Here is a 23,440-nt window from a genome sequence, read left to right as displayed (position 1 = left end):
AGGGAAGAGGGAGGAATGAGGGGGAAAGAATGCATTGGGAAGACCAAATTATTCCATAAACTTCACCCCTGGGTTAAAGCCAGAAGCTATGCAAAACCCGTTCCCCCATGAAAATGGCAGAACTTCAAGTAACCATCAAGTTTAATCCAAATACAGCAAGAACACAAAGATTTTTTACACGAACAAATTAAAAGTCTCCAAGCAGTAATCAGGATTTCAAGTTCTTCAGATGATATGTGCAGCAGAACAACTGTACAGGCAATCTAGGCAAAGGAAAAGAGAATCCTGCTCATTACTTGGCAATTATTTAGGGCCAAGCTAGATGACACTGTATCCCCAAATCTGCCATACAGATATGGTACGATTTTAGATCACAGGGTGGATAATAATAAATTTTAAATCATTTTTAAAAATCAGATTTTTAAAAACTGAAATTGTTTTTTAAAATTTAAATTGGATTTTTAATGGAATGTTTTTTGAGGAAAAATCTATCTAAAGATAGTTTTCTATTTAAGATACATTATAGTCCAAAGTGCTTACCTTTAAAGCCCTACATGACCAGGGACCGACCTACCTGAGGGACCGCCTTTCCCCATATGTACCCAAGAGAACACTACGGTCAGGGGCCCAACATCATTTGACTATTCCGGGCCCCAAGGATGCAAGGCTCACCAGTACCAGGGCCAGAGCCTTTTCTGTGGCGGCTCATTACTGGTGGAATGAGCTCCCGGAGGAGATCAGGGCCCTGCGGGACCTATTACAGTTTCGCAGGGCCTGTAAGACGGAGCTCTTCCACCAGGTCTTTAAATAGGAGCCGCCACTACTGTTGCCATCAATGAGCCTATCGAATTTCTGGATCCTAGGACTGGCCCAGATGTATCGCTAGGTCCATCGGTTCGTGGGATGATGATCGGACGAACAATATGGATTTAGATCTGAAAGCACGCCATCAAATGTTTTAGCACTGCGAGCACTTTATTGCTAATTGTTAATTACATGTATATGAATGAGTATGTATTTTATGTAGTTTTAAATTTTTATGGTTATGGTGACTAGGTACATTGTACCGCTTCTGTTAGCCGCCCTGAGCCTGTTCGCAGGATGGGTGGGGTATAAATATAATAAATAAATAAATAAAGGTTATTCATCATGAAATATGGATTAGTTGTAATTATGTAGCTTGAGACTGTATATTATACAATGTTTAATTTCTCTGGTAAATTAATTCCATTAATTCATTCACAATGTCATGCTCTCCCAGTGGTTTCTGTAAGGCTATTTTGGGCAATTGTTTTGTCTAGATTATCAGATGCTTGGTTTTGCAGTTCTCAAAGCTGTGAATTTGTGTCTGCATAGATAACATGCATCTTCTTCACGGCAGAAATGTCATAAAATAAACATACAGAATTAAGAGACCTCAGTCCTGTTGGTCCTCTGCAAATCTATGCACACAGAATCAACCCCTTATCTCTTACGCGCCAAGTTTCAAGAAGTTCAGTGAATATAAGATTGTTTGGGGTGGAATAGGTCTGGATAAGAAGATGTTAAGAGCTAAATGTGAGGGGGGAGCGGCAAGCAGTACAAATGAAAGTGAAACTTTTTGAGCACAATACTCCAGAAATCATGAGATCTTTCTAAGTGTATCCTCATGCTTCTAAAGCAAATACAAAAATACGTATGCTATATAATGTTATTGTTTCAGTTAAACAAAACAACTTTAAAAAAGGTCTCTCCTTTTTAGGAGAGTTTAATACTAAAAAAAAAAACTTTTAAAAAGGGTATCTGAGGAAGTGTGAATAAACACATGAATAAAACTTTGTTAATCTTAAAGGTGCCACTGGACTCAAACTTTGTTCTGCTGCTTCAGACCAACACTGCTACCTGAATCTATCTTAAATGGTTATTGTTAATGATTATTTTTCTTTCTCCAATAAAGTACAGCAGAAAAGTTGTCCAACTTTTGGTGTGGTGGTTAAGTGTGCAGACTCCCCACTCCTCCACTTGCAGCTACTGGATGACCTGGGGCAAGCCATAGTTCTGTCAGAGCTATCATTGAAAGAGCAGTTCTTGAAAGAGCTCTCTCAGCCCCACCTACCTCGCAGGGTGTCTGTTGTGGGGAAGGAAAGGGAAAGGAGTTTGTAAGCCGCCCTGAGACTCCGAGTGAAGGGCAGGGTATAAATCCAATCTCTTCGTCTTCTTCAAATATGAATGATTAACCTATTAAACCAGAGACAGTTCACCTTGCGATAATTTCATAATTATCTATATCAAGTGGTAAATATACAATTACTAATTTTCTGATACAACTAAAACTAACGTGAAAAATGATTACACTAAAATGAAACCTTCATCTGGGTTGTAAATGTTAAGGCCAGCAAGAATGAGCCTTTATGTAGAAAACGATGGTTTAAATCGAGTCATACTGAATCATGACTTAAATCAAATCCAACCCTGTTCGATTATATGTCACAGAGGACCAATCCTGCAGTGCGGGAGGATGAGGGACTCCTGTCTGACCCGTGCCATTTTCAAGCACTGAATGATCTTGAAATAGCAAGGGGAGGGAGATAGGAGCCCCTCATCCCATCTGCACCAGTGTCCAGCATTTTTAAAAGTTAAAAAAAAATATGATACATCCGTGGCAGAGTTGGGGACATGGTATCATCTTTTCTAGTCCTCAGTTTGCTGCTCTCTCTGCATAAATCTTATTGCTCTGGAGAACACAGAGGCATTTGCAATGGCAACAGAGCAGTGCAACCTGCAATGAAAAAGGCAAGAGACTGCCATTTGAAAAAAAGTAAGCTGGGAACATAGGGAAGCTAACAGATCATAGCAACAGATTGCTGTAATACGATACTGTTATAACAATCTCGCAACTGCCAATTGGTGAGAAAGAGAGAACCAGAAGCCCTCCAGTGGTGCAGCGGGAGCTGAGGCACGAAAAACAGACCATATGAGACCTTAAAACACACACACCCCTTCCTGGCTACTCAGCGCGCAAAGGCACTTTGCGATCTTTCCAAGAAGATCTTGTTGAGCCAGGTTTAGGAAAGACTGCAACACAGCACGGGAAAATCTTTTAAAAAACTGATTAAAGGATGATGTCTGCCCTCCAATCCACCCCAGTACGGATAATAACCCAGGGCAAACCTTCCTATACAGCCAGCCTCAGTGGTAAGAAAAGTGTTGTTCTACTGCTGGGTTTTGGAGTGGTTCCCCCCCCTCCCGTGGATCCACACGGCTGGTGCGACGTTTCTTACAGTGGAATCCTATATACACAATTACTCTGTTCTAAACCCATTAAAACCAATGGGCTTGGACTGCCGTAACTCTGCACGAGGCTTCAAACACAACAGTGAAAGAAGGCGGGATCTGTGTGCGCTTGAAGAGAGAAGACCTCCTTCAAAACTCATCCTTCCACGTTACGACTTTTCTCTTCCCACCGGGAGCCTCCTCGCCGGTTCCAAGGATGCTCCGAAGGACGCCTGAGCAAATCGCCCCTTCACAGTCACTACCTCCACACTCCCCACTGGTGTATAACCCGAATCCAGAGCGCGCCTAGACGACATGCCTCCTCACCTGCGTGACACCGACCAACCCCCACCGAGACCGCACTTCCCTTCCCTTTCCCAGAATCCCAAGCACTACAAAGCAGCCGCGCGACGTCAAAGATTACGGGCCCTCACTCTCTTAGGTTGTCTGCGACTATCTCCACCCCGCATGCGCATCGTCGCCCCTCCGGGTATCATGGTTACGAACGCTAACCGCAGAGAGACGCCCCTCCCATTCCTGTTTGTGATTGGAGGAAGCAATGCGGCGGAACAGCGAGGTTTTACTTTATGGCTACGATAGCCGACAAGGCACAAGTCAAGGAAACAAGCGTTTCTTTTCCCTCCTCTCTCTCTCACCCCTCCTCCCTTGTGCTTTGAATACGACAGATCGACTTCCCGATGGCTTCAGAGGAGCCACCGCAATCGGGGAGCAGCGGCAGCGAGAAAGAGGATGATTTCGGGTATGGCCTGATCCAGGACCGGCGGCGCGGAGAGACGACGAAAGCGAAGTCTTTTCTGTACAACAGCCTGTTCACCTTCAACCACAAGTGTCAGGTGATGCTGAAGATCGCCCTGGACACCAGTAAGTGACACTCTCCGGGGAAGGAGGCGGGAGGGCAAAGCAGAGGTATTGCTTCCTGGGCTGTGTTTGGGCAAGAGCTGAGGAGCTCCAACAGCCCTGTTCCCCGATTCCTATCGCTGGCCCTAGTTTTTGACTTTGATTCAAACGGCTGCTTAAGACCAGCACGGCTACCCTACCCCTCTGAATCTACTTTCAGCAACTGTTATTCTTCAAGATCTAGGTCCTTTGCCAGAGAAGTTAACTCTGGAGAAATGGGAAAGTGGGCACATCTTGCCAATATATACATGTGTAGGTCAATGTATACACTAACATTAGTAAGACTCGATTCAGAAGTTGAGGCTGTAGAATTGCGTTCAGAATGCACCTGGAGGATCACATTTTTGAATACTTCCCTGTATTAAAAACCTCTCTGCGAATAGGAGATCACTGCAAACTGAAAAGAAGGTGGTAGAACCTTTGCCTCTGCTGTGATAACTTTCTGTTGGCAGAGAGGATTTGTATTTTTTAAAATGAAGAAATGTTCAAAGCTGCATCTTCAACCTCCATTCTGAAGTGGTACGGTTCATTCTGCCACCTTATTCTTCTGCCTGTGTGAACTAGGTCTGAGGTAACCCAAAGTGCCCAGACTGGCATTTCATGCACTGCTGCTGTTGAGAACAGATTGTAGACATTTGGACTCTTATCTCAATATTTCTAGGCAAAAGAGCAAGCACCTGTTTGTCAATGTGGGCCAGCCAATTACAGAGTAAAGTACAGCTGTTAGGTTAGAACCTTTAGCAGTGTATCATTGGGGTGGTGGCAGTAGTAGCTTGAGTAGTGATCCTTGGAAGTACAATTGGGATTTTACAAACATAATCTCTAATTTCATCTGTAAAGTGTGAGATGGTATGGGAGCATAATCCTTTAAATGCCTAGGTCCTGTCCCTAGATAGATGAGCCATTGTTCTCTTCCCTATGGGAATTGCTTTGCTTTGGTCTCATGACTGGATCGCTTGTGGATGTCTTTAAGGAAGTAAAGAAACAGCGAGTATCCATAACCAAAAATATGGTCCACATAATAACTTTTATTTGTTTCAATGGAAATGACACAAAACAGTGTGACAGCTTTCAAGTTCACCACAATTATTTATTAGTCTGGATGTGAGAAAAATATAAAGGCCCGTAATAACTGACACTGATACTTTGGATTGGTTATCGTTCTCTCACTACATATATAGGCCAGTGTAATAGTTTTCACTTTTTCTCTGTGAGACCTTTTTTGGGTAACTTTTGTAAAGGCACCTCTCTGTACTGTTCTGGGGTAATGTGTTATGCCACGTTCTTACCTTCCTTATTTTCATTGCTACCAAAGGCTCTCGCCTTAAAATTTTTAGTTGGACTCAAAGAACAGAAAGGCTTAGTTGCATATTGTCAGGACCCACAGCCAAACAACTGAGCACACACCTCCAAGAAAGGTTTTGCTTTATTGTTAGTACTACGGTTGCAGTAACATGGTCACTGTTAGGAATGATGAGCAAGGAACAAGCATGAAATGATATAGAAGATTCAAGAGGTCCCCCCCCACCTGTGGGCCAATCACCCCTTTTCCCATGGGCAGGAAAGAGTAACCGATCCCAGGCTGAGAAACAAAACTAGTCTCACGGTTAATTAAAGTGGAGACACTACACAGGCAGGAGTACAAGGTCAGAGATAACAAGGGGAGAAGCGAGAGGGAAGGAATGTGGCACCAACATGTACACAGGTCAGGCAGGCGAACTCAAGGCCCATAAACAATATGGCAGCATAGCTGACATTCTGCCCACCTAAAGAACAATCTCTCGGCTAATACCCCGGAAACTCCCGGTAAAACTCCCATAAAAGCTGAGGGGCCTGAATATCCCCTACTTCCACCCATTCTTGGTGCTGGGGTCCAAAGTCTACCCATTCAATCAATTAATACAGTTTGCCACGTTTCTGTTCAGAGTCCAGGATTTTAGACACTTCGAAATGTTCCTCGCCCTTTACCATGAGAGGAGGGGGCACCGGCCTTGTTGGGTGCCAGGGACTCGGACCTGGGTCCCACTTCAGGAAGCTGAAATGAAACACAGAATGGATATTCGTCATGTTTTTAGGAAGTTCTAGATCCACAGTAACCTCATTGATTAGACATTTGACTTTAAATGGGCCAATGAACTTCCAGCCTAGTTTGCGGCTGGGTCTTAAAACCTTAATGTTGTTAGTAGAGACATAAACAGAGTCACCAGGCTGCAGAGCCCAACCCTCCACCCTTCTCTTGTCAGCCTGAGCCTTGTAAGCCTCCTTCGCCACCTCTAATGTTTTGCACAACAAAAGCCAGGAGTCTTTAAGTTGTTGACACCACCGTGCAGGATCCCCCGGGCCCAAGGCGTCAGCCTCGAGGAACGGCATAGGGGGGCTGTCATAGCCATATAGAGCCTTGAAAGGGGACATTCCCGTAGAGGAATGAGTCGTGTTGTTGTAGCAAAATTCAGCCAGCGGCAACAAGTCAGCCCAATCATCCTGCTGGTAGTTGGTGAAGCAACGTAAATATTGTTCCAGAGTCTGATTCACATGTTTGGTCTGCCCATCAGTCTCTGGGTGATAAGTGCTATTCATGGCCCGTTCTACCCCTATGAGTTTCAACAGCTCCCCCCAAAACTTGGAAGCGAATTGGGTCCCCCAGTAGGAGATAATTTTGCCCTGGAGCGTGTGAAGGCGCACCACGTGTTGCAAAAATGCCTTCACTAAAACCTTTGCGGAGGGCAAGGAAGCAAAGGGGACGAAGTGAACCTGTTTAGAAAACAGATCAACAATCACCCAGATGACAGTCATGGATTTACTAGGGGGCAAGTCCATGATAAAATCCATAGAGATCACCTCCCATGGTCAACTCTGAGTGGGGAGAGGTTTTAGCAGCCCCGGGGTTTTCCCCGGTCTAGGTTTACACATGACACAAGTTTTGCATGACTTAACGAACGAGGACAAATCTTTGCACATGAGTGGCCACCAAAATTGTCTTTGTAAGAGCTGAAGGGATTTGACAAACCCTGTGTGGCCGGCGAGTTTGGAGCCATGGACCGCCACCAATATTTCCCCCCGCAACGTTTTAAGTATGAATAGTTTCATGCCGCGGTACCAACATCCATCCGCTTTCAGTTCCAACCCCCCCCCCTTCACCTTCCACCTCCGCTCTGTCATCATCCGAGAAGGTGGAGGCAAATCTGGCAGTCCAGGTGGTTCCTCCCACTTGACCAGGAGGGGAGGGGGTGGACCCGGACAGCTGAGCCAGGGGGAGGAGCCCGCACGACTTCAAGTTGTCACCGCCCCACCCAGCTGCGAGGGTGTGAACATGAAGTCCAATATCTTCTCCCTTTGGCTGTCATGTTGGGGGAGGCATGACAGTGCGTCAGCTAAAGAATTTGCTGAACCCGGGAAATGGTGGAGCATGAACCAGAACTTAGAAAATAAATCAGCCCATCACAACTGCTTAGCGCTGAGACTATGGGGTTTTTTCAACACTTCCAAGTTTTTGCGATCAGTCCAAACCTCAAAAGGCACTCGGGCCCCCTCCAACCAGTGCCTCCACGTAGAAAGCACTAGCCAGATAGCTCCCGCTTCTTTGTCCCACACAGACCAATTGTGTTCAGTCTCATTAAACTTGCGGGACACGTAGGCTAGGGGGTGTAACCGCCCATCGTCCCCCTCTTGCAGGATCGCCCCCCCCCCCATGGCAACATCAGATGCGTCGACTTGGACAATGAATTTTTTATTCTCATCGGGGTGGGCTAATACCGGCTTCGAAGTAAAAAGCGCCTTGAGGTGGTCGAATGCCTCCTGGCATTCGTTTGTCCAGAGCAGCTTAGCACCTGGTTTGGTAGCCTCCGGGCCCTTCCCTTTGGTTTTCAACAGATCAGTGAGGGGCAAGCTGATGGACAAAGTTGGGTAGAAAATTTCGATAAAAATTTGAGAATCTGAGGAAGGATTGTAGCTGGCGGTGGGTGCGGGGGGCCTCCCACCCCAGTACATCCCTTACCTTCCCCAGGTCCATTTCCAGCCCCTTCCCCAAGATTCTATACCCCAAAAAGTCAATGGCTGTTTGGTGGAACTCGCATTTGGACAACTTAGCAAACAGTTTGTGCTCATGTAACATCTGGAGTACTTCCCTCACCAATTTCACATGTGAGGGTAAATTGGGGGAGTACAGCAAGACATCATCTAAATAGACCAGGGCCCCATTGAACAAATGTTTGTGTAACACCTCGTTGATCAAGTTCATTAAAACTCCAGGAGTGCCCTGGAGACCGAATGACATTACCCTATATTTGAATTGGCCCAGAGGGGTATTAAAGGCAGTCTTGTGCTCATCCCCCTCTTTAATGTGCACTCGGAAGTAGGCATCTCGGAGGTCTAGTTTGGAAAAGATTTTCCCTTTAGATGCCTCGGCCAACAAGTCTTTAATGAGTGGCATGGGGTAAGCATTGGTAGATGACACCGCATTCAACCCTCAATAGTCAGTGCACAACCACACACACCCGTCCTTTTTCCGGAATAGCACCAGAGCGGGAAACGGGGAGGAAGCCGGTCTGATGAACCCTCTGGCTAAATTCTTGTCAATAAATTTATGGAGTTCATCCTTCTCGGCCGGGCCCATCGCATAAATCCGGACCTTGGGTAACTTATGCCCCGGCAATAACTCAATGCTACATAATGCACTTCAGTCACTTATGCACCCATTTTGTATTACTCTACAGGTCTGCATTTTAATCTACACACACACACACACACATATATATATAACCCCCTATTAAAACACAGAAAAACACGTAAAAAAATTTACATAATGAAAGCATCACAACCAGTTTTGAATGCAGTGATTTTTCAAATGAATGATATACTATGATGGTAAAGGTAAAGGTTTCCCTTGCTCAAAAGCTAGTCAAACCAACTTTAGGGGGCGGTGCTCATCTCCGTTTCCAAGCCAAAGAGCCAGCGCTGTCCAAAGACATTTCCATGGTCATGTGGCTGGCATGACTAAATTCTGAGGCACACGGAATGCTGTTACCTTCCCACTGAAGCGGTACCTATTTATCTACTTGCAATTTCTTGCTTTTGAGCTGCTAGGTTGGCAGGATCTGGGGCCAGAGACGGGAGCTCACTCTTTTACACAGTACTAGGGTCTCGAACTGCCAAACTTCTGGTCAGCTCAGCATCTTAACCTCTGAGCCACCACGGCTCATGATGGTAAGCACTGTTAAATAAATGGCCTGTTGCTTTATTTTCTGCACAAGAGGTTTGCTTAGGAATATGTATAATTGCATTGCTGTTTACTCTAGGTCCATATGCTAAACTGCTACTTGATGCTATGAACAATTCTGGCTGGTAAGTGAGGTTTTGGGGTTTTTTTAACCCAAACTATTTTATATATTTATTGTATTTATGTTTGTGATAAAATTCGGAACCATACTTGCACTTTACCTATATCACCATGCATGTGTTTCTTAGCACTGTTTTCAAAGACCGACACTTTTCCTGTGAAGATTGTGACGGATGTGTCAGTGGTGGATTTGATTCTTCGACATCACAGGTAGATACTGAGCAATGCATGATACTCTTGACAGATACAAGTCATTTTATACTTCACTGTATTAGCAAAGGTAAATTGTTGCATAATTTTATTAAAGAATTTGTTATATTCATGATTTCTCTAAACTGGTGAGTATATTGTAGTTTTGTTGAGAGAATGTAATGAAGTTACTAAATGTCTGGAAAGAGTACACACTTTACAAATGGATTTTTATTCATTTATATCCCGCCTTTCTTCCCAGTAGGGACACAAAGCAACATATTCTGTTCTCCTCTCCTCCATTTTATCCTCATTACAACCCTGTGAGGTTGATTAGGCTGAGAATAGGTGACTGGCCCAGGGTCACCCAGCAAGCTGCCATGGAGGAGTGGGAATTCGAACCTGAGTTTCCCTGATCGACACTCTCACTACTCCATCACAAGAGTAGATAGAATGGGAATAATCCATCACAGGTCAGAGAAATACAATTAAAGTGGAGTGTTCCAAAAGTTGATAGCACAGTATTGTTGTCCTATACAAAAATCAGCAGTGGTGAATTTTGTTTATATTTGCTGCAAGCCATAATAAAACCCATAATACTAGGAACACTAGCCACAGCAAGCTGGGATTGTGTTCACTGGATAATGTTTTTCTTCATGTTCTCCTTGGTGCTGATTTCAGGCTTTATTGTACGTATAAGAGGCATTGCGACAGTTCGTTGTCTTGGATGTGTTCAGTTTGGCCAGGAGACAGAAGAGCTGGAGTGCCTCAGTGAAAGGTCCCTAGGCTGGCGTCTCCTTCTCTGGAGAGGCAAATCTGCTTTCTGAATGGGAAATGGGGAAGAGATGAGGAAATCTTGTTTTATTTCAGGCTGTAAAGTGACCTGACAATCTATCTCCTTCCTGTTTCCCCACATGTAATGTAGGAAAACTGGTCTGTAAATGTTGGAATGTAGCTCTCCTTCCTCCCCTTCTGTCGCATTTTAGCAAGAGGATAATGCATCTCCCCCTCCCCAAATGCTTGCATCACTCAGCTCTTAGGGGGAAGAGTGAAAGCGGCTCTTTGCCCACCTGTGCTGGGCCTGATTGACTCAAGGAGAAAATTCAATGGCTTGTGGGAGTCAGACTAGTTTTAATATCGATAGTTTTGAGGCCTGTTTTATTATTTTAGTGTCTTTCCAATCAAAAGGGCTTTTTTTGTTACCTTATGAGCCACCTGGAGCAGGACTCTGGAGAGACAGCATATGTTTTATGTGTTTAAACTTTTTATGTAAGCTGCCCTGAGCCTGCCTCGGTGGGGAGGGCAGGGTATAAACCAATTAAATAAATAAATACATCTACATTTTGTAAATCCAGTTAATGTGTTTCAGGTGATGGATGTCTCCAAATATTTTCATTCAGTATTTGAAAGGAAAAAAGTTGAGAGAATATATTGTTCAGGGTTGTAAAGCAAATAGATATAAAGTAAAAGTAGTAGTAGAAGGAGAAGAGATTGGATTTATACCCCACCCTTCACTACCTGAAGGTGTCTCAGAGCGGCTTACAAACTCCTTTCCCTTCCCCTTCCCACAACAGACACCCTGTGAGGTGGGTGGGGCTGAGAGAGCTCTGACAGAAACTGCTCTTCTTCAGGAACAGCTCTTATCTGAAGTACGGCTTGCCCAAAGTCCTCCAGCCAGGTGCAAGTGGAGGAGTGGGGAATCAAACCCGGTTCTCCCAGATTAGAGTCTGCACGGTTAACCACTACACCAAACTGGCTCTCTTATTTACTTAGTTAACTTCTTTTTGTGTTTGTGTTATAGATTGTTCTGTGTCAAAACAACATTCGCCATCAATCGCACATGAACAGAGTAGTCACACATGAACTTATCCATGCATTTGATCACTGTCGTGCACACGTGGACTGGTTCAACAACATCAAGCACTTAGCTTGCTCAGAGGTAAGTTAAAACATTGGGCTCAGGACTTATTTAATAGTGCTACAGGAATACACATAATACTTAATCTAAAAATACTTCATCATTATAGTTCAGCTGAATGCCTTCAGGAGCAATCCCAAGCAGATTTATTCAAATAGAAGTTCCATGATATTTAATGGGGCCTGTTCCCAATGTTCTTAGGACTGGAGCCTTGATTTTCTTTGCTGCAGGCCTAAGACATTTTTTTTTTTAATTTCATTTTTGCAAACGGGAGCAATCAAGGGCTCTGTTCAATTCAAGCTATATATAAAAACTCAAGAAATCACCATTTTGAAAGCGGGGGGGGGGGGATACAAAGCAGCAGAACATGGGAAAGCAAGCAAATTACAAAGCCACAGATCTTTTTGAGTTCCGTAGTATTTTTGTTAATTGTGATAGACTTATATGAAAGAGCTGTTTTTAAGGGGAATGGTTAGGGAATTAAGAAAAGAAGAAGAAGAGATTGGATTTATACCCCGTCCTTCACTACCCAAAGGTGTCTCAGAGCGGCTTACAAACTCCTTTCCCTTCCCCTCCCCACAACAGACACCCTGTGAGGTAGGTGGGGCTGAGAGAGCTCTGACAGAAACTGTTCTTTTTCAAGGACAGCTGTGCCAGAACTATGGCTTGCCCAAGGTCATCCAGCGGGTGCAAGTGGAGGAGTGGGGAATCAAACCCGGTTCTCCCAGATTAGAGTCCACACGGTTTACCACTACACCAAACTGAATTAAAAATACAGATGGTGAATTATGTAAATTGTTCAAACCTAATTTTATTGATTGATATGTGTAAAGTAGAATAAATCAAGTGGGTTGAATTTGGCCAGTGTTTCCTTTCAGTATTGCTTGTATCTTCTCCTTGGTGAAGCATCCATTCCATGTGGCTGTTCTCCAGCTGGATCCCACGATCCCTAGCCTTTTTGGTAGTTTAGAAAGACCCCTCCTTCTTTCACCAGCAGAAAAGCTGATAGGATGTAGTCCTAGAAGAATTGAGCAGTGACTCAAGAAAGCTCATACCCTGCCACAAATTTTGTTAGTCCTTAAGGTGCTACTGGACTCTTGTTCTTTTCAAGGTGTAGTCCTCTGTGTGTAAATAAATAAAAGATGGTGATGCGCCATTCTGAAAAGGGGGGAAACATCTATTTGCCAGAAGGTTGAACAATGCTTCTCCAAAGTTTTGATATATAGTTCCTTTTTGGATTAAAATTTGAAGCACAGTTAATTTTGTGTGTGCAAATGAAAATATGTATATTTTCTTGATCAGCTTACTGAACAAAGGGCAGCCAATCTGCTTGTAACCACAGGAACCACAGTGACTATTGTATCCAGTGTTCTGCCCTTCCATCAGGGATGGTACTCAGCTTTTTGGGCAGTGAATGTGCTTTAGGGGTAACAGTGTATGTGGACTGGCTTAGGAACTCGTAATATGTCTCAAAGATGTGACATCATCTCTCCTTTGGAATGTAGAGAAGAGCTGTAGAAGGAATGAGGAAAAGGGTTCAAGGCTGCACAGTCTTCCCCACACTGACCAGGGCACACAGAAATATCATATATATATATATATATATATATAATTCCATTATGTATTGGCCATTTCCAGCCCTCCCATTGGCTGTGCAGTGTGCTCCATCAACCATTGGCCCATCAACTGCTACTCAAGAATACTCACGTGCCATTGGCTGGGTGCTGGTCTGCTCCTCTCTCCCGCCCACTGCCAGCCTGGACACTCTTCCCTCACAGAATAAACTATCAAAACAGCTGTCTCTCCTGACTAAGACACTTCTCCCACTTGGCTCCTGTAGGACTAACTTTTCCCTCAGTGGCTATTGCTAGGCAACCAAGCTTGGTTCTGTCAGTAAAAAGGCAAAGGGAGGAAGCCCTGTCCAGGCCTTTGTGGGGAACTCATTGGGGCCAGTCCTGACTAGGGTTGCCAGCTCCAGGTTGGGAAATTCCTGGATATTCTGTGGTGGAGTCTAAGGAAGCCAGTTTGGGGAAGGGAGAGGCCTCAGCTGAATAGAATGCCATAGAACCCACCCTCCAAAGCAGTTATTTTCTCTGCGGGATGGGGAATCTGTTGTCTGGAGTTCAGTTGTGATACCCGGTGATTTTCAGGCTCCACCTGGAGGTTGGCTACCCTATGTATAGCAGCGCTTCAGAGCAGGGTCTGCTAGACTCAGGCTCTTGTTGTGGAAGTTGAGTGGGTGATTTCAGACCAGTCACAGGCTTTCAGCCTAACCTACCTCACAGGGTTGTTGTGCAGATCAAAAGGAGGAGAGAAAAATGATGTGAGCTGCTTTGGTCTCCACTGCAGAGAAAGACTGTACTTTTCCTCCTGGGGAACCATTGCTGCCAATCTCCAGGTGAGGACTGGAGATCACTCAGAATTAAAACTGCTTTCCAGACAGCAGAGAGATGGTTGATGGTTGGCCGGGAAGGAGATAGGGTTTCCAACTCCAGGTTGTGAAATTCCTAGAGATTTAAGGGATGGGGCCTGGAGAGGGTGGGGTTTGTGGAGGGGTAGGACCTCAGACAGGTACAATACTATAGACTCCACTCTCCAAACCAGCCATTTCCTCCTGGAAAACCATTGTTGCCAATCTCCAGGTGAGTAAACAAAAAAAAGGAATCACAGTTATAAGGAAATATATCAAACTAACAAACACTGTAATAAAAATGACAATGACGTTTAATAAATCTTATGAATATCAAATTATATTACAAATGAAACTTTTACAATATTACTAAGGAAATCCTAACATTCTCAAGGAAAAACCATCATCCTCAATGAGCACCCGGTTATCTTCCTCAGGAGTAATCCTATTATATTGAAAGGTGTCAGCCTCTTGATACAGCTTAACTTCTTTTTTACTTTCTTCAAATTATCTTCTGGTTCCATTTTCAAATTATTACATCTTAACTTCTTTTTTACTTTCTTTAAATTATCCTGGAACAAACATGGTTATTTAGAATGGAAAGAAACATGAAGCTGAATGGAATATTTTGTTATAATTTTTAAATTTTTGAAATTATTAATAATTGTTAACTTTTAACTTACTTCTAGTTCCATTTCAAGTGTTTGAATTAGGAACAAGGCAGTTAATTTATTTCTAGTAGTAGCAACCAGTCCTCTTTTTTATCCGGCTAGAAGCCTTCTTTTTAAAAATTGGCTGGCAATTGCTCTCTATCTCAAGTTGCTGGCTCAATTGCTCTCTAGTTGTTTATAGTGGTAGCACTTCAGTCCTCTTTTCTACCCGGCTAGAAGCTTTCTTTTTAAATAGGCTGACAAATGCTCTCTAAAAATTATTCTGATTGATTCCCTGCAGCTGCATGTTGAATATCCCTTTCTTAAAGGTGTAAAACATTAACAAGGTTGCTAAAGGCTGAACTCCTGTATAATACTTCCACTTTTAAATAAATTTGTGTTAAATTTTTTTTAAAAGAAGGCTTCAGTCCCCCTGGAGAAAATGGTGGGCTCTGTGACATACCCTGCTGAGGTCGTCCCCCCCCCCCCCGAAGACAGTCAGTGTGAAGTAGCATTTAGCGCTTCAGAGCAGGGTCTTCCAGACCCAGGTTTTTCCTGTGGAAGCTGATCGGGGGGAGGATGAGACTCCGTCTCATGAGTCTTGCAGGTCCCCGCTTGTAGAATCTGAATTCTAGTTCTGATGCCTAAAATATGGACTCACTGTGACATTAGCTGTTCTTACTGGGACAGTAGGACAAATAGAATCATGGGATGATACAGGTTGTGTATTTGCTATTTACAGATTTTCAATGACATTTATATTGCGTATTTAGTGTATAAAACAGTCAGGCAAAATTAATCACTTTATAATGTACTTATTAGCCTGGACCAAATTGATCGAACCATTCTAAACAAAATTTGCAATAGAAATTGATGGAGAAAAAAATCAAACAAAATTCAATTCATACATAACTGATACAAGAAACAAATAATAAATGACGTCTAATTAGAATTTTCAAGATGAAATCGACTCACAAGAAGGGAGTCCGCAGCATATACCTGATTCTCTGGCAATAGTTTGTAGGATCATCAGAACTCAGTCTTTATATTAATGTCCTTTTCTCCTCCCATCTCAATTAAAGGTTTTGGGTTTAAAACAAACAAACCCAAAGCATAGATTAGGACCAAAGAATACTTCCACTCAGCTCACTAAAGAAATGTCAGTAATTAAGAATCATAATGAAAGCCATATAATGCAATAATTCCTAATGTCTTAAACCTACGGTTTCAACCACCTATACTTAGTACCACTGCTGAGGGGGATTGTTCATTTGATGGAGTTAAAGGTCTGTTTTATAAAACGAAGTGGGATTGTTATTGTGGAAGGCAGGGAAACAACTAGGGTGACTGCTTCTGTTCAGTTTGACACTGATGAATAGCAAGGAGTTTAGTGCTCTGTTGAGCTGGGCAGGTTCCATGCAGAGGCGGCATAGAAATGTTTCTAAATAAATATTTTTTTCTACAGCCTTTCACTGGTGCAGGATAAACAGCTGTGGAATGTTGTTGAAAGTTTCTTTGTGAATAACCAGTCAGATCTAATCAGTTCCTGAATATCCAGCAGATAGATTTCTCTTTGTTCCCTCCCAATATTCTGTAGCTTCAAGCAGTTATGATATGAGGCAGATTAAGGAAAGCGTAATAAAATGGAAGATCATTGGTTCAGCCTATTAGTTAGTGGTTTTTTGTCCAGAGGACACTTCAGGTATAGGTAATTGTGTTGTCAGTTCTCTGAAAACCTTTTCCCATACTGCTGTTTTCCCCCCCTACTAGATTCGAGCAGCTAATCTCAGTGGGGACTGCTCACTCTTGAGCGAAATGACCCGGTTTAAATTTGGCTTGAAGCAGCACCATCAAGTAAGTTGAGCCTGACCCCTGAAAGAAAAGGGGGAACTGCATTTACATGTTGCCTTCCACTGGGCTGGGCTGTCCCTGTGATTCTGAGGCTCAGATCCTCTGATGGAACTGCAGAGAGACAAAAGTAAAGGTAAAAGTAAAGGTTCCCTTGCTCGAAAGCCAGTCGAGTCCGACTCTAGGGTTGCGGCGCTCATCTCCGTTTCAAAGCCGAAGAGCCAGCGCTGTCCGAAGATGTTTCCGTGGTCATGTGGCCGGCATGACTAAACACCAAGGCACACGGAACGCTGGTACCTTCCCACCGAAGTGGTACCTATTTATCTACTTGCAATTTCTTGCTTTCGAACTGCTAGCTTGGCAGGAGCTGGAACTAGAGACGGGAGCTCACTCCGTCATGCAGCAACTCGGCTCTTGAACTGCTGAACTACTGACCTTCCACAGCCTGCAGTTCAGCGTCTTAACCACTTGAGCCACCACAGCTCCAGAGAGACAAAGGGTACCAGTAAAACCGATAGATTGCTGCTTTCAGTGATACTGTCTTGTCTTTTGCTTTTACCTTAGAAGTCCTTGTGCTCTTCTCTTTTCTGCAATATCTTAACTACTCTGTGTGTGTGTGTGTGTGTGCGCGCACATGCTTGTGTGTACATATGAGCATAGCAGTATGCAACTTCTTCACACACATCAAATAAATTTGGTACATACTCAGACATGCTAGCTTTTGCAAACAACTTCTTAGCAGAGGCTGGATTACCTTTCCTTGTTGTTTATCCCCCCCACACACACACACCATTTTTTGACCATCTTCTATGTCACTGTAAGGACTACTGTCCTACTGCACATTTCCTAGTTGAAATGAGTGCTGGAATACAAGAATGTCTCTCTTAACCGTTTCAGAACAACAGAAGGGTCCAGGCGAGGCAGCTGGCAGTTGATCTGTACTAAGGAAGGTGTGTGGAGAGTCTATGCTGTGTAGTGGTTAGAGTGCTGGACTGGGATCTGGAAGGCCCAGGTTCAGATCCTGTTTCTGCCACAGAAACTTGCTGGGTAACCTTGGGCCAGTCACACTCGCAGCCTAACCCACCTTGCAGGGATAAGTGGAGAACTATATAAGTTGTTTAGGAGCAACTTAAGGAGCTCATTTTAGATTAGAGAAACACAGATGTGATGGCTGGAAGGGTAGATAATATTGCTGCTTGTTGGCTTGCCCGGAAAAGCTGCTTCTTAGGCATGTGGGAAAATTGCTTTTTTTCAGGGCGGTTCTAATCCAGTGTTCAGATAAATGCTAATGTTTTTCTTAGCTTCGTATCAGCAACTGGCTGCGTCAGATCAGCTTTCTTTGAATTTATATCTTTGGGTGATTCAATATCTGAGTTTTCAGCTAATGGGAGCTCAGCCGGGTATGATGAAATGTTAGTATTGGTTCATTTTTGTTAAAGTCAGATTCAGATTGTGCCCACCAGCTGTTGCATCAATCAAGGCAGTTGTTCTCCAGGGAGTGACTCATACCTGATAAATATCCACCATAAACAATTTGATTGGCTGTCAAGCTGAGCATCTTGGTACATTCCCAAGTCTATACTGCCTATGAAAAATTGAAACTAGTCAATTTTGCCTGAGTAGTATCCTTCTGAACAATCACAGCAAACATGGCTTTTAACTATCCTTTTGAAACATTCCTGTGGTTTGTAATTATTGGCACTGACTAATGTAAATGCATCAAGATTTCATAGCTTGTTATTTGAACCTGTTTTTCCCTCTCTTTCCCCAGACCTGTGTACGAGACAGAGCTGTTCGCTCTATCTTGGCGGTTAGAAAGGTCAACAAAGAGAGGGCTGAGAAAGCTGTGGATGAAGTCTTTGACGCCTGTTTCAGTGATCATGAACCATTTGGCAGAGTGCCTCATAGTAAACAGGATGCAAAATACGCATACAGAGATTTTCAGAACCGTCATCGATACTACACAAATGTATAGACAGAACTGTCGATTTCTAGCTGCTGAACAACATCATTTGAGGACAATTGACAAAAGATGAGTTGTACTGAAATAGTGATGATAACAAGGATCCCCTCTTATTGGACTCTGGTTATTTCCTCTTCAATTCTGTGTTTCATTCTGCATAGGAATTGATTTCAGAAATATATTTTTTCAATGCATATGTGAAACTGTGTGTGAGGAGTCTGCCAGGAATTAGTTTTGCATGTGTCTTCCTTGAATAAATACAAATTTCATTATTTTTTAATACATACATGTATGTTTTCTTGGGTTAGTTTTTTGAGCAATGCATCATCCAGGCTGCAATGTGCCAGAATTGGACAGTGTGGTAGAATGCATTGCATTGTGGGACAAGTAGCCATAGGGAATATCTAGTAAAGTGCAATCAAGTGGAGCCATGGCATCCACTGTTAGAGTGCAAATGACAGGCTGGCTTACATTAAAAAGTTGGGGACCTTCCTGCGTCAGCAACATGGATATTTGGGTCAGCACAAAGATGCCTTCATTTCTAAGGTGCCTTCTAGCAGTGGAATTTGTCAATGAGTTCTGATCAACAAAACTGATAAAATCTGTGAACAATGTCGTATATTAATGTTTAGAGTCAGTTTGGTGTAGTGGTTAAGAGCACAGATTCTAATCTGGGAGAACTGGGTTTGCTTCCCCACATGCAGCTGCTGGTGTGAATCTTGGGTCAATCATAAGTTCTTTCAGAGCTCTCAAGGACAGTTCTCAAGAGAGCTCTCTCAGCCCCACCTCTGTTGTGGGGAGGGGAAGGGAAAGGGATTATAAGCTGTTCTGAGACTCCTTTGGGTAGTGAAGGGCGGGGTATAAATCCAATCTCTTCTCTTCTAGATTTGGGAACATCTGGCGTATTATTTCCCTATGGAAGCCTTCTCATTAAGGCTTCTGGAGTGACTGCTTAGCTCTTTGTCCATTTATATATCTAATAGCCAAGGTGCCCCCTGCCTGCGGATATCTAAATTTGCACATCGGAGGCACCTAGGGGGCAAAGAGATTTTCCTGCACTTTGGGGCAATCCCCAGAAATGCAGAAAAATCTAAAAGGCTCAGCTGCGGCTGCTTCCTTCTCCTCCACATGGAGCTCCCCTTCTTGTCCCTTCTAAATGTGTACAGTGTTTCAATATGGTAAATGAATATCCCTAAACTAGGCAAATTTATGTTTGTGCATATGCATCTCTCTAGCATTGCTAGAATTAGCAGCCTCATTCAAGCACAGGGCTATGAATGGGGCCTTCCATGGAAGGAACTTATGTGATAAGTGAACAGGGTATATACCAATTCTGTGGGGGCCATCTGCTGGAAACGAGCCGCTACTACAGAGAATCCGTACTTCAACACTGGATATCTGCGCCTTTGAGGAAAAAGAACTACCGCCGAATCCAAGAAAGATCCTGCTGTTAGGTGCCTAGTTAGGAAAAAAAACACCCTCCCCTTACCATTGTACTCCTAGCTTAGATAAAATTGTGTCTGTAAACTGCTCTGAGCCTCTGGATAGGGCAGTATATAAATCGCAAATGTAATGTAATGTAATTGTAGAAAAAAATACAGGAGCTTTATAATATCTAGACACATTTGTGTGTGTCCATTCTCTTCTCTCTCTCACACACACACAAATGTGCCTAGTATTTGAAAGTTCATAAATTCTAAAGCTCTTATCCTATAAGTAAACAGTATATACCAATTGTAGATCAAAAATGTAGGCACTTGGCACATTTAACTTCAATTATTTTTATGTCCACTGTGGCAGAATTTGCCTGCTCTGGCTTGCAGGCCTTATTCTGCTCTGCCCTCCTAGGTGTTTCTCCACACCTGGAGATGCCTTCCTTCTGCTCTCAGGGTAGCCCGCCGCTACCACCACCTGACCTGTGTATGAAGGGCCAGGACTCCCTGCTTCCCTTCCATGTTCTGAGGCTTTGCCTCTGTGTCTCCTGCTGCCCAGCGTCTGTTCACCATGGGGACAGATTACTGCTTTGAGTGCCCCTGGAGGAATAGCCACTTGCCACCTGCCTGCCTTCTCCGGCTCTCCTTTTAGAATAGTGTGTCCAAGACAGTGGAGGTCAATGTGGTACAGAGAACCACTACCAGCATACAAAGTTATAAATTATTCATTAAAAATGTTTACATGCAGACTTCTAGCACAGCACCAAATTGAGCAAGGGATACAAAAGAAACAGGTAAAACACAAATCTTCTGCCCCTTTCTCTATACATGCCCTATCAGATGTTAAAATAGTACAGGCCCCTTTAGGATGTTACAGATCCCTGCAGAGGTCCATTACCTTGAAGCTTGCTCCAGCTCTTCAGGTAAGCAGATGGTTGATGGCTGCCTTACCTGTGTAGAAGAGGTCTATGTGTGCTCATGGAAGCAGCACCCAAGGAAAAAAGGCCTCTTTCCTGTTGCAAGGATTCTTTTTATCATCCCTGTTTCGCCACCCGCTGATCAGGTCAGAGAAGTGTTTCCTGCCGCTTCTTCTGGGAGCTTCTTCTGGGAGCTTCCTGCTAGGAGGAAGGGGGAGATCTTAACCCACCCATTATCTCTCCTGCTAGATCTATTAGCATCTGAATGAAGGTGTCTGGAGAGCAATTGCACAGATATCCTTCCTCCAGTGCCTGATCTCGGCCGGGGGGGGGGGGGCGGGGAATTAAACGCAGAGTGGAGGCTTTGCTCATCTCAAACCTCCCAGGTGAAAAACTGCATTTCTTCACATCCACAATGCAAAAAGGTGAAGTGGTTGGATTCCTCAGCAACAGCCAGCTGGAGTCCCACTCAGAGAAATCTAAAGTATCTAAAAGTGGGCAGTCTTCAGAAAGTAGGGCTGTTCCATTTAGAAGATTAATCAGCCATATTAACTGATTAAACCATTTTGATTAAAAAGGTGCTTAGAGGTGTTATTTTTAATACAAGTACATATGAAAACTAGAGATGACCAACACAATCTTTGAAGAGATATTTTCTCCTGAATAATAAAAAAGAGAGAAATTATAACTGCTGTAAAATATGTATCTACTGTTGCTGTTGTTCAGTTGCACAGTCGAGTCCGACTCTTCGCGATCCCATGGACCACATCACGACAGGCCCTCCTGTCCTCCGTCATCCTCTGGAGTTTGCTCAAACTCATGTTCGTTGCATCGATAACACTGTAACCATCTCATCCTTTATTGTCCCCTTCTTCTTTTACTTTCAGTCTTTCCCAGCATCAGGGTCTTCTCCAGTAAGTGCTCCCTTCTCATTTGGTGGCCAAAATATTTGAGCTTCAGCTTCAGTATCTGGCCTTCCAGGGAACAGTTAGGGTTGACTTCTTTTAGGATTGACTTCTTCTTTTTTGGCCCCCCAAAGGGGAATTTTTTTATTTGCATTTCTTTAAAACTACAACAGAAATTGGGAAGGTAAAATTCTACAATCTAAAGGAGAAAGTAAAAAGAACCTAACTAAAAACCCAAGTGTGGAGTTTTTACAATGCTTAAAACATAGTTATTACACTTATTCAGTTACTTTCAAGCCTGAAGAGTGCCCGCCAATCATCATTTCTGTTGACAAAACCAGCTTATCAGACTAGACAGAAAGTAATTCTAAAGCTAGAACACACATAAACACAGCCCTTAAGAAAAATTGGCATCTCCTTTTACGCTTTGCCCCCTCATAGGCAAAATCTTTAAAACCAATGTTCCCTAAGTAAGAACATTACAACAATTTATCTTCTTCTGTCTTAGATGTATCTTCTTTTTCCAATTAATTTTTAGCTTTTATAAGGCCAGATCTGTCCATTCATGATATAAACCAAGTTCCTTTTTCCAGGGACATCTTCGCTTCCTTAAATGTCTTAAATCAAAAGAGTCCTTCCTTTTGTTGCATTAAAAACACACTCATTGGAAAATCCAACCTTTCTCTTAGCAAGCAGATCTTGTGAAGTTGGGCTAGCAAGCCCTTTACTCCAAAAAAACGCTTTTCGATCCGCTTGCCAATCGAACCGCAAGTAAACTAAACTTTATAATCTCCTTACCATTCATAAGTCTCTATGATCAAAGTGCGCACCAAATACTGTCCCTTTAAAAATATAGCCGATTTTAGTACAGATCCACTTTAGCCACTAGAGGGCCCATGATTCACTTTAAGGACAGAGTCTATGGTTAGGTCACATGACCTAGCTTTCCACTGTTCTCCTTCCTGAAGAAAACATTGGTCCCGCCTCCCTCTTTGCCTCTCATCACCATCTTTTGGGCATGTTTACATTAGCCGAGAAAGAATGCCAAAGTCTCTACGGTCTGTTTAAATGCTCAACTTTCTTTCAGAAAAAACTCTCCGCTACAGTCCATCGCTGCAATTTGATCAGTCCCTCCAATCATGCTTTCGCATTCATTTAAAACGTCGGGAGATAGGGCATCCCCTCCCCCCTTCCATTTATAGTAGGGGGACTTCACATCTAGGCTTTGCTGTCTCGTTTCAACAAAAACTCACTCATCAGTCCTTGAATCGATCCACCAGGTCCTGAGACGGCCCCTAGGATCACACGAGGCAGAGAAAATCGCTAAACCTCCAAGCGCTTGTCCCTGTGGTCGCTTCGAATCGAATACTGGGAATCAGGGCAGGACCTTTGGGGCAGAGAGTATTTTATTTTTTATTATTTTTTTATTTTTCGTACTTATACCCCGCCCTCCCCCGAGGGCTCAGGGCGGCTTACAGAGGCAAGAACACTTGCCATGGTAAAACAATCATATACATAAAAATTTAAAATATATACTACATATTAAAATCTTAAGTTAAATCATAAATAAACAAAGTGCTCAGTGCCATTCATACTCCAAAGATGGCGGATCATCTGTCCAAAGTCCCCAAGGAGACGGCAGAAGGATTGTTCCATAATAGATGTTTCATCGGGACCTCAGGGCGGTGGTAGTATAGTAGGG

At 43.4% G+C, this 23,440-nt stretch overlaps 2 protein-coding genes across 6 annotated transcripts in view; one reads left to right on the top strand and one right to left on the bottom strand.

The window, feature by feature from the left end:
- The window catches only part of RPAP3 (RNA polymerase II associated protein 3), a 32,652-nt gene extending 28,892 nt beyond the window's left edge, over positions 1–3,760 (bottom strand). For 2 of the 5 annotated variants that reach the window (XM_015414021.1, XM_015414015.1), the window contains exon 1: positions 3,580–3,675. The gene's annotated coding sequence lies outside the window, so the exon portion shown is untranslated. The other 3 variants (XM_015414042.1, XM_015414028.1, XM_015414036.1) reach the window with 3 other exon arrangements.
- Positions 3,758–18,610, top strand: XRCC6BP1 (XRCC6 binding protein 1). Its single transcript, XM_015414050.1, has 6 exons — positions 3,758–4,134; positions 9,465–9,510; positions 9,634–9,715; positions 11,496–11,633; positions 16,443–16,526; positions 18,292–18,610. Exons 1-6 carry the CDS (start codon positions 3,951–3,953, stop codon positions 18,493–18,495), a joined length of 738 nt encoding a protein of 245 aa, XP_015269536.1. The 5' UTR covers positions 3,758–3,950; the 3' UTR covers positions 18,496–18,610.
- The last annotated feature ends 4,830 nt before the right edge of the window (positions 18,611–23,440 follow it).

This window comes from Gekko japonicus, unplaced genomic scaffold, assembly GCF_001447785.1.
Source record: "Gekko japonicus isolate JY-2015 unplaced genomic scaffold, Gekko_japonicus_V1.1 scaffold1218, whole genome shotgun sequence".
NCBI lineage: Eukaryota > Metazoa > Chordata > Lepidosauria > Squamata > Gekkonidae > Gekko > Gekko japonicus.
This window is presented reverse-complemented; position numbering and strand designations above follow the sequence as displayed.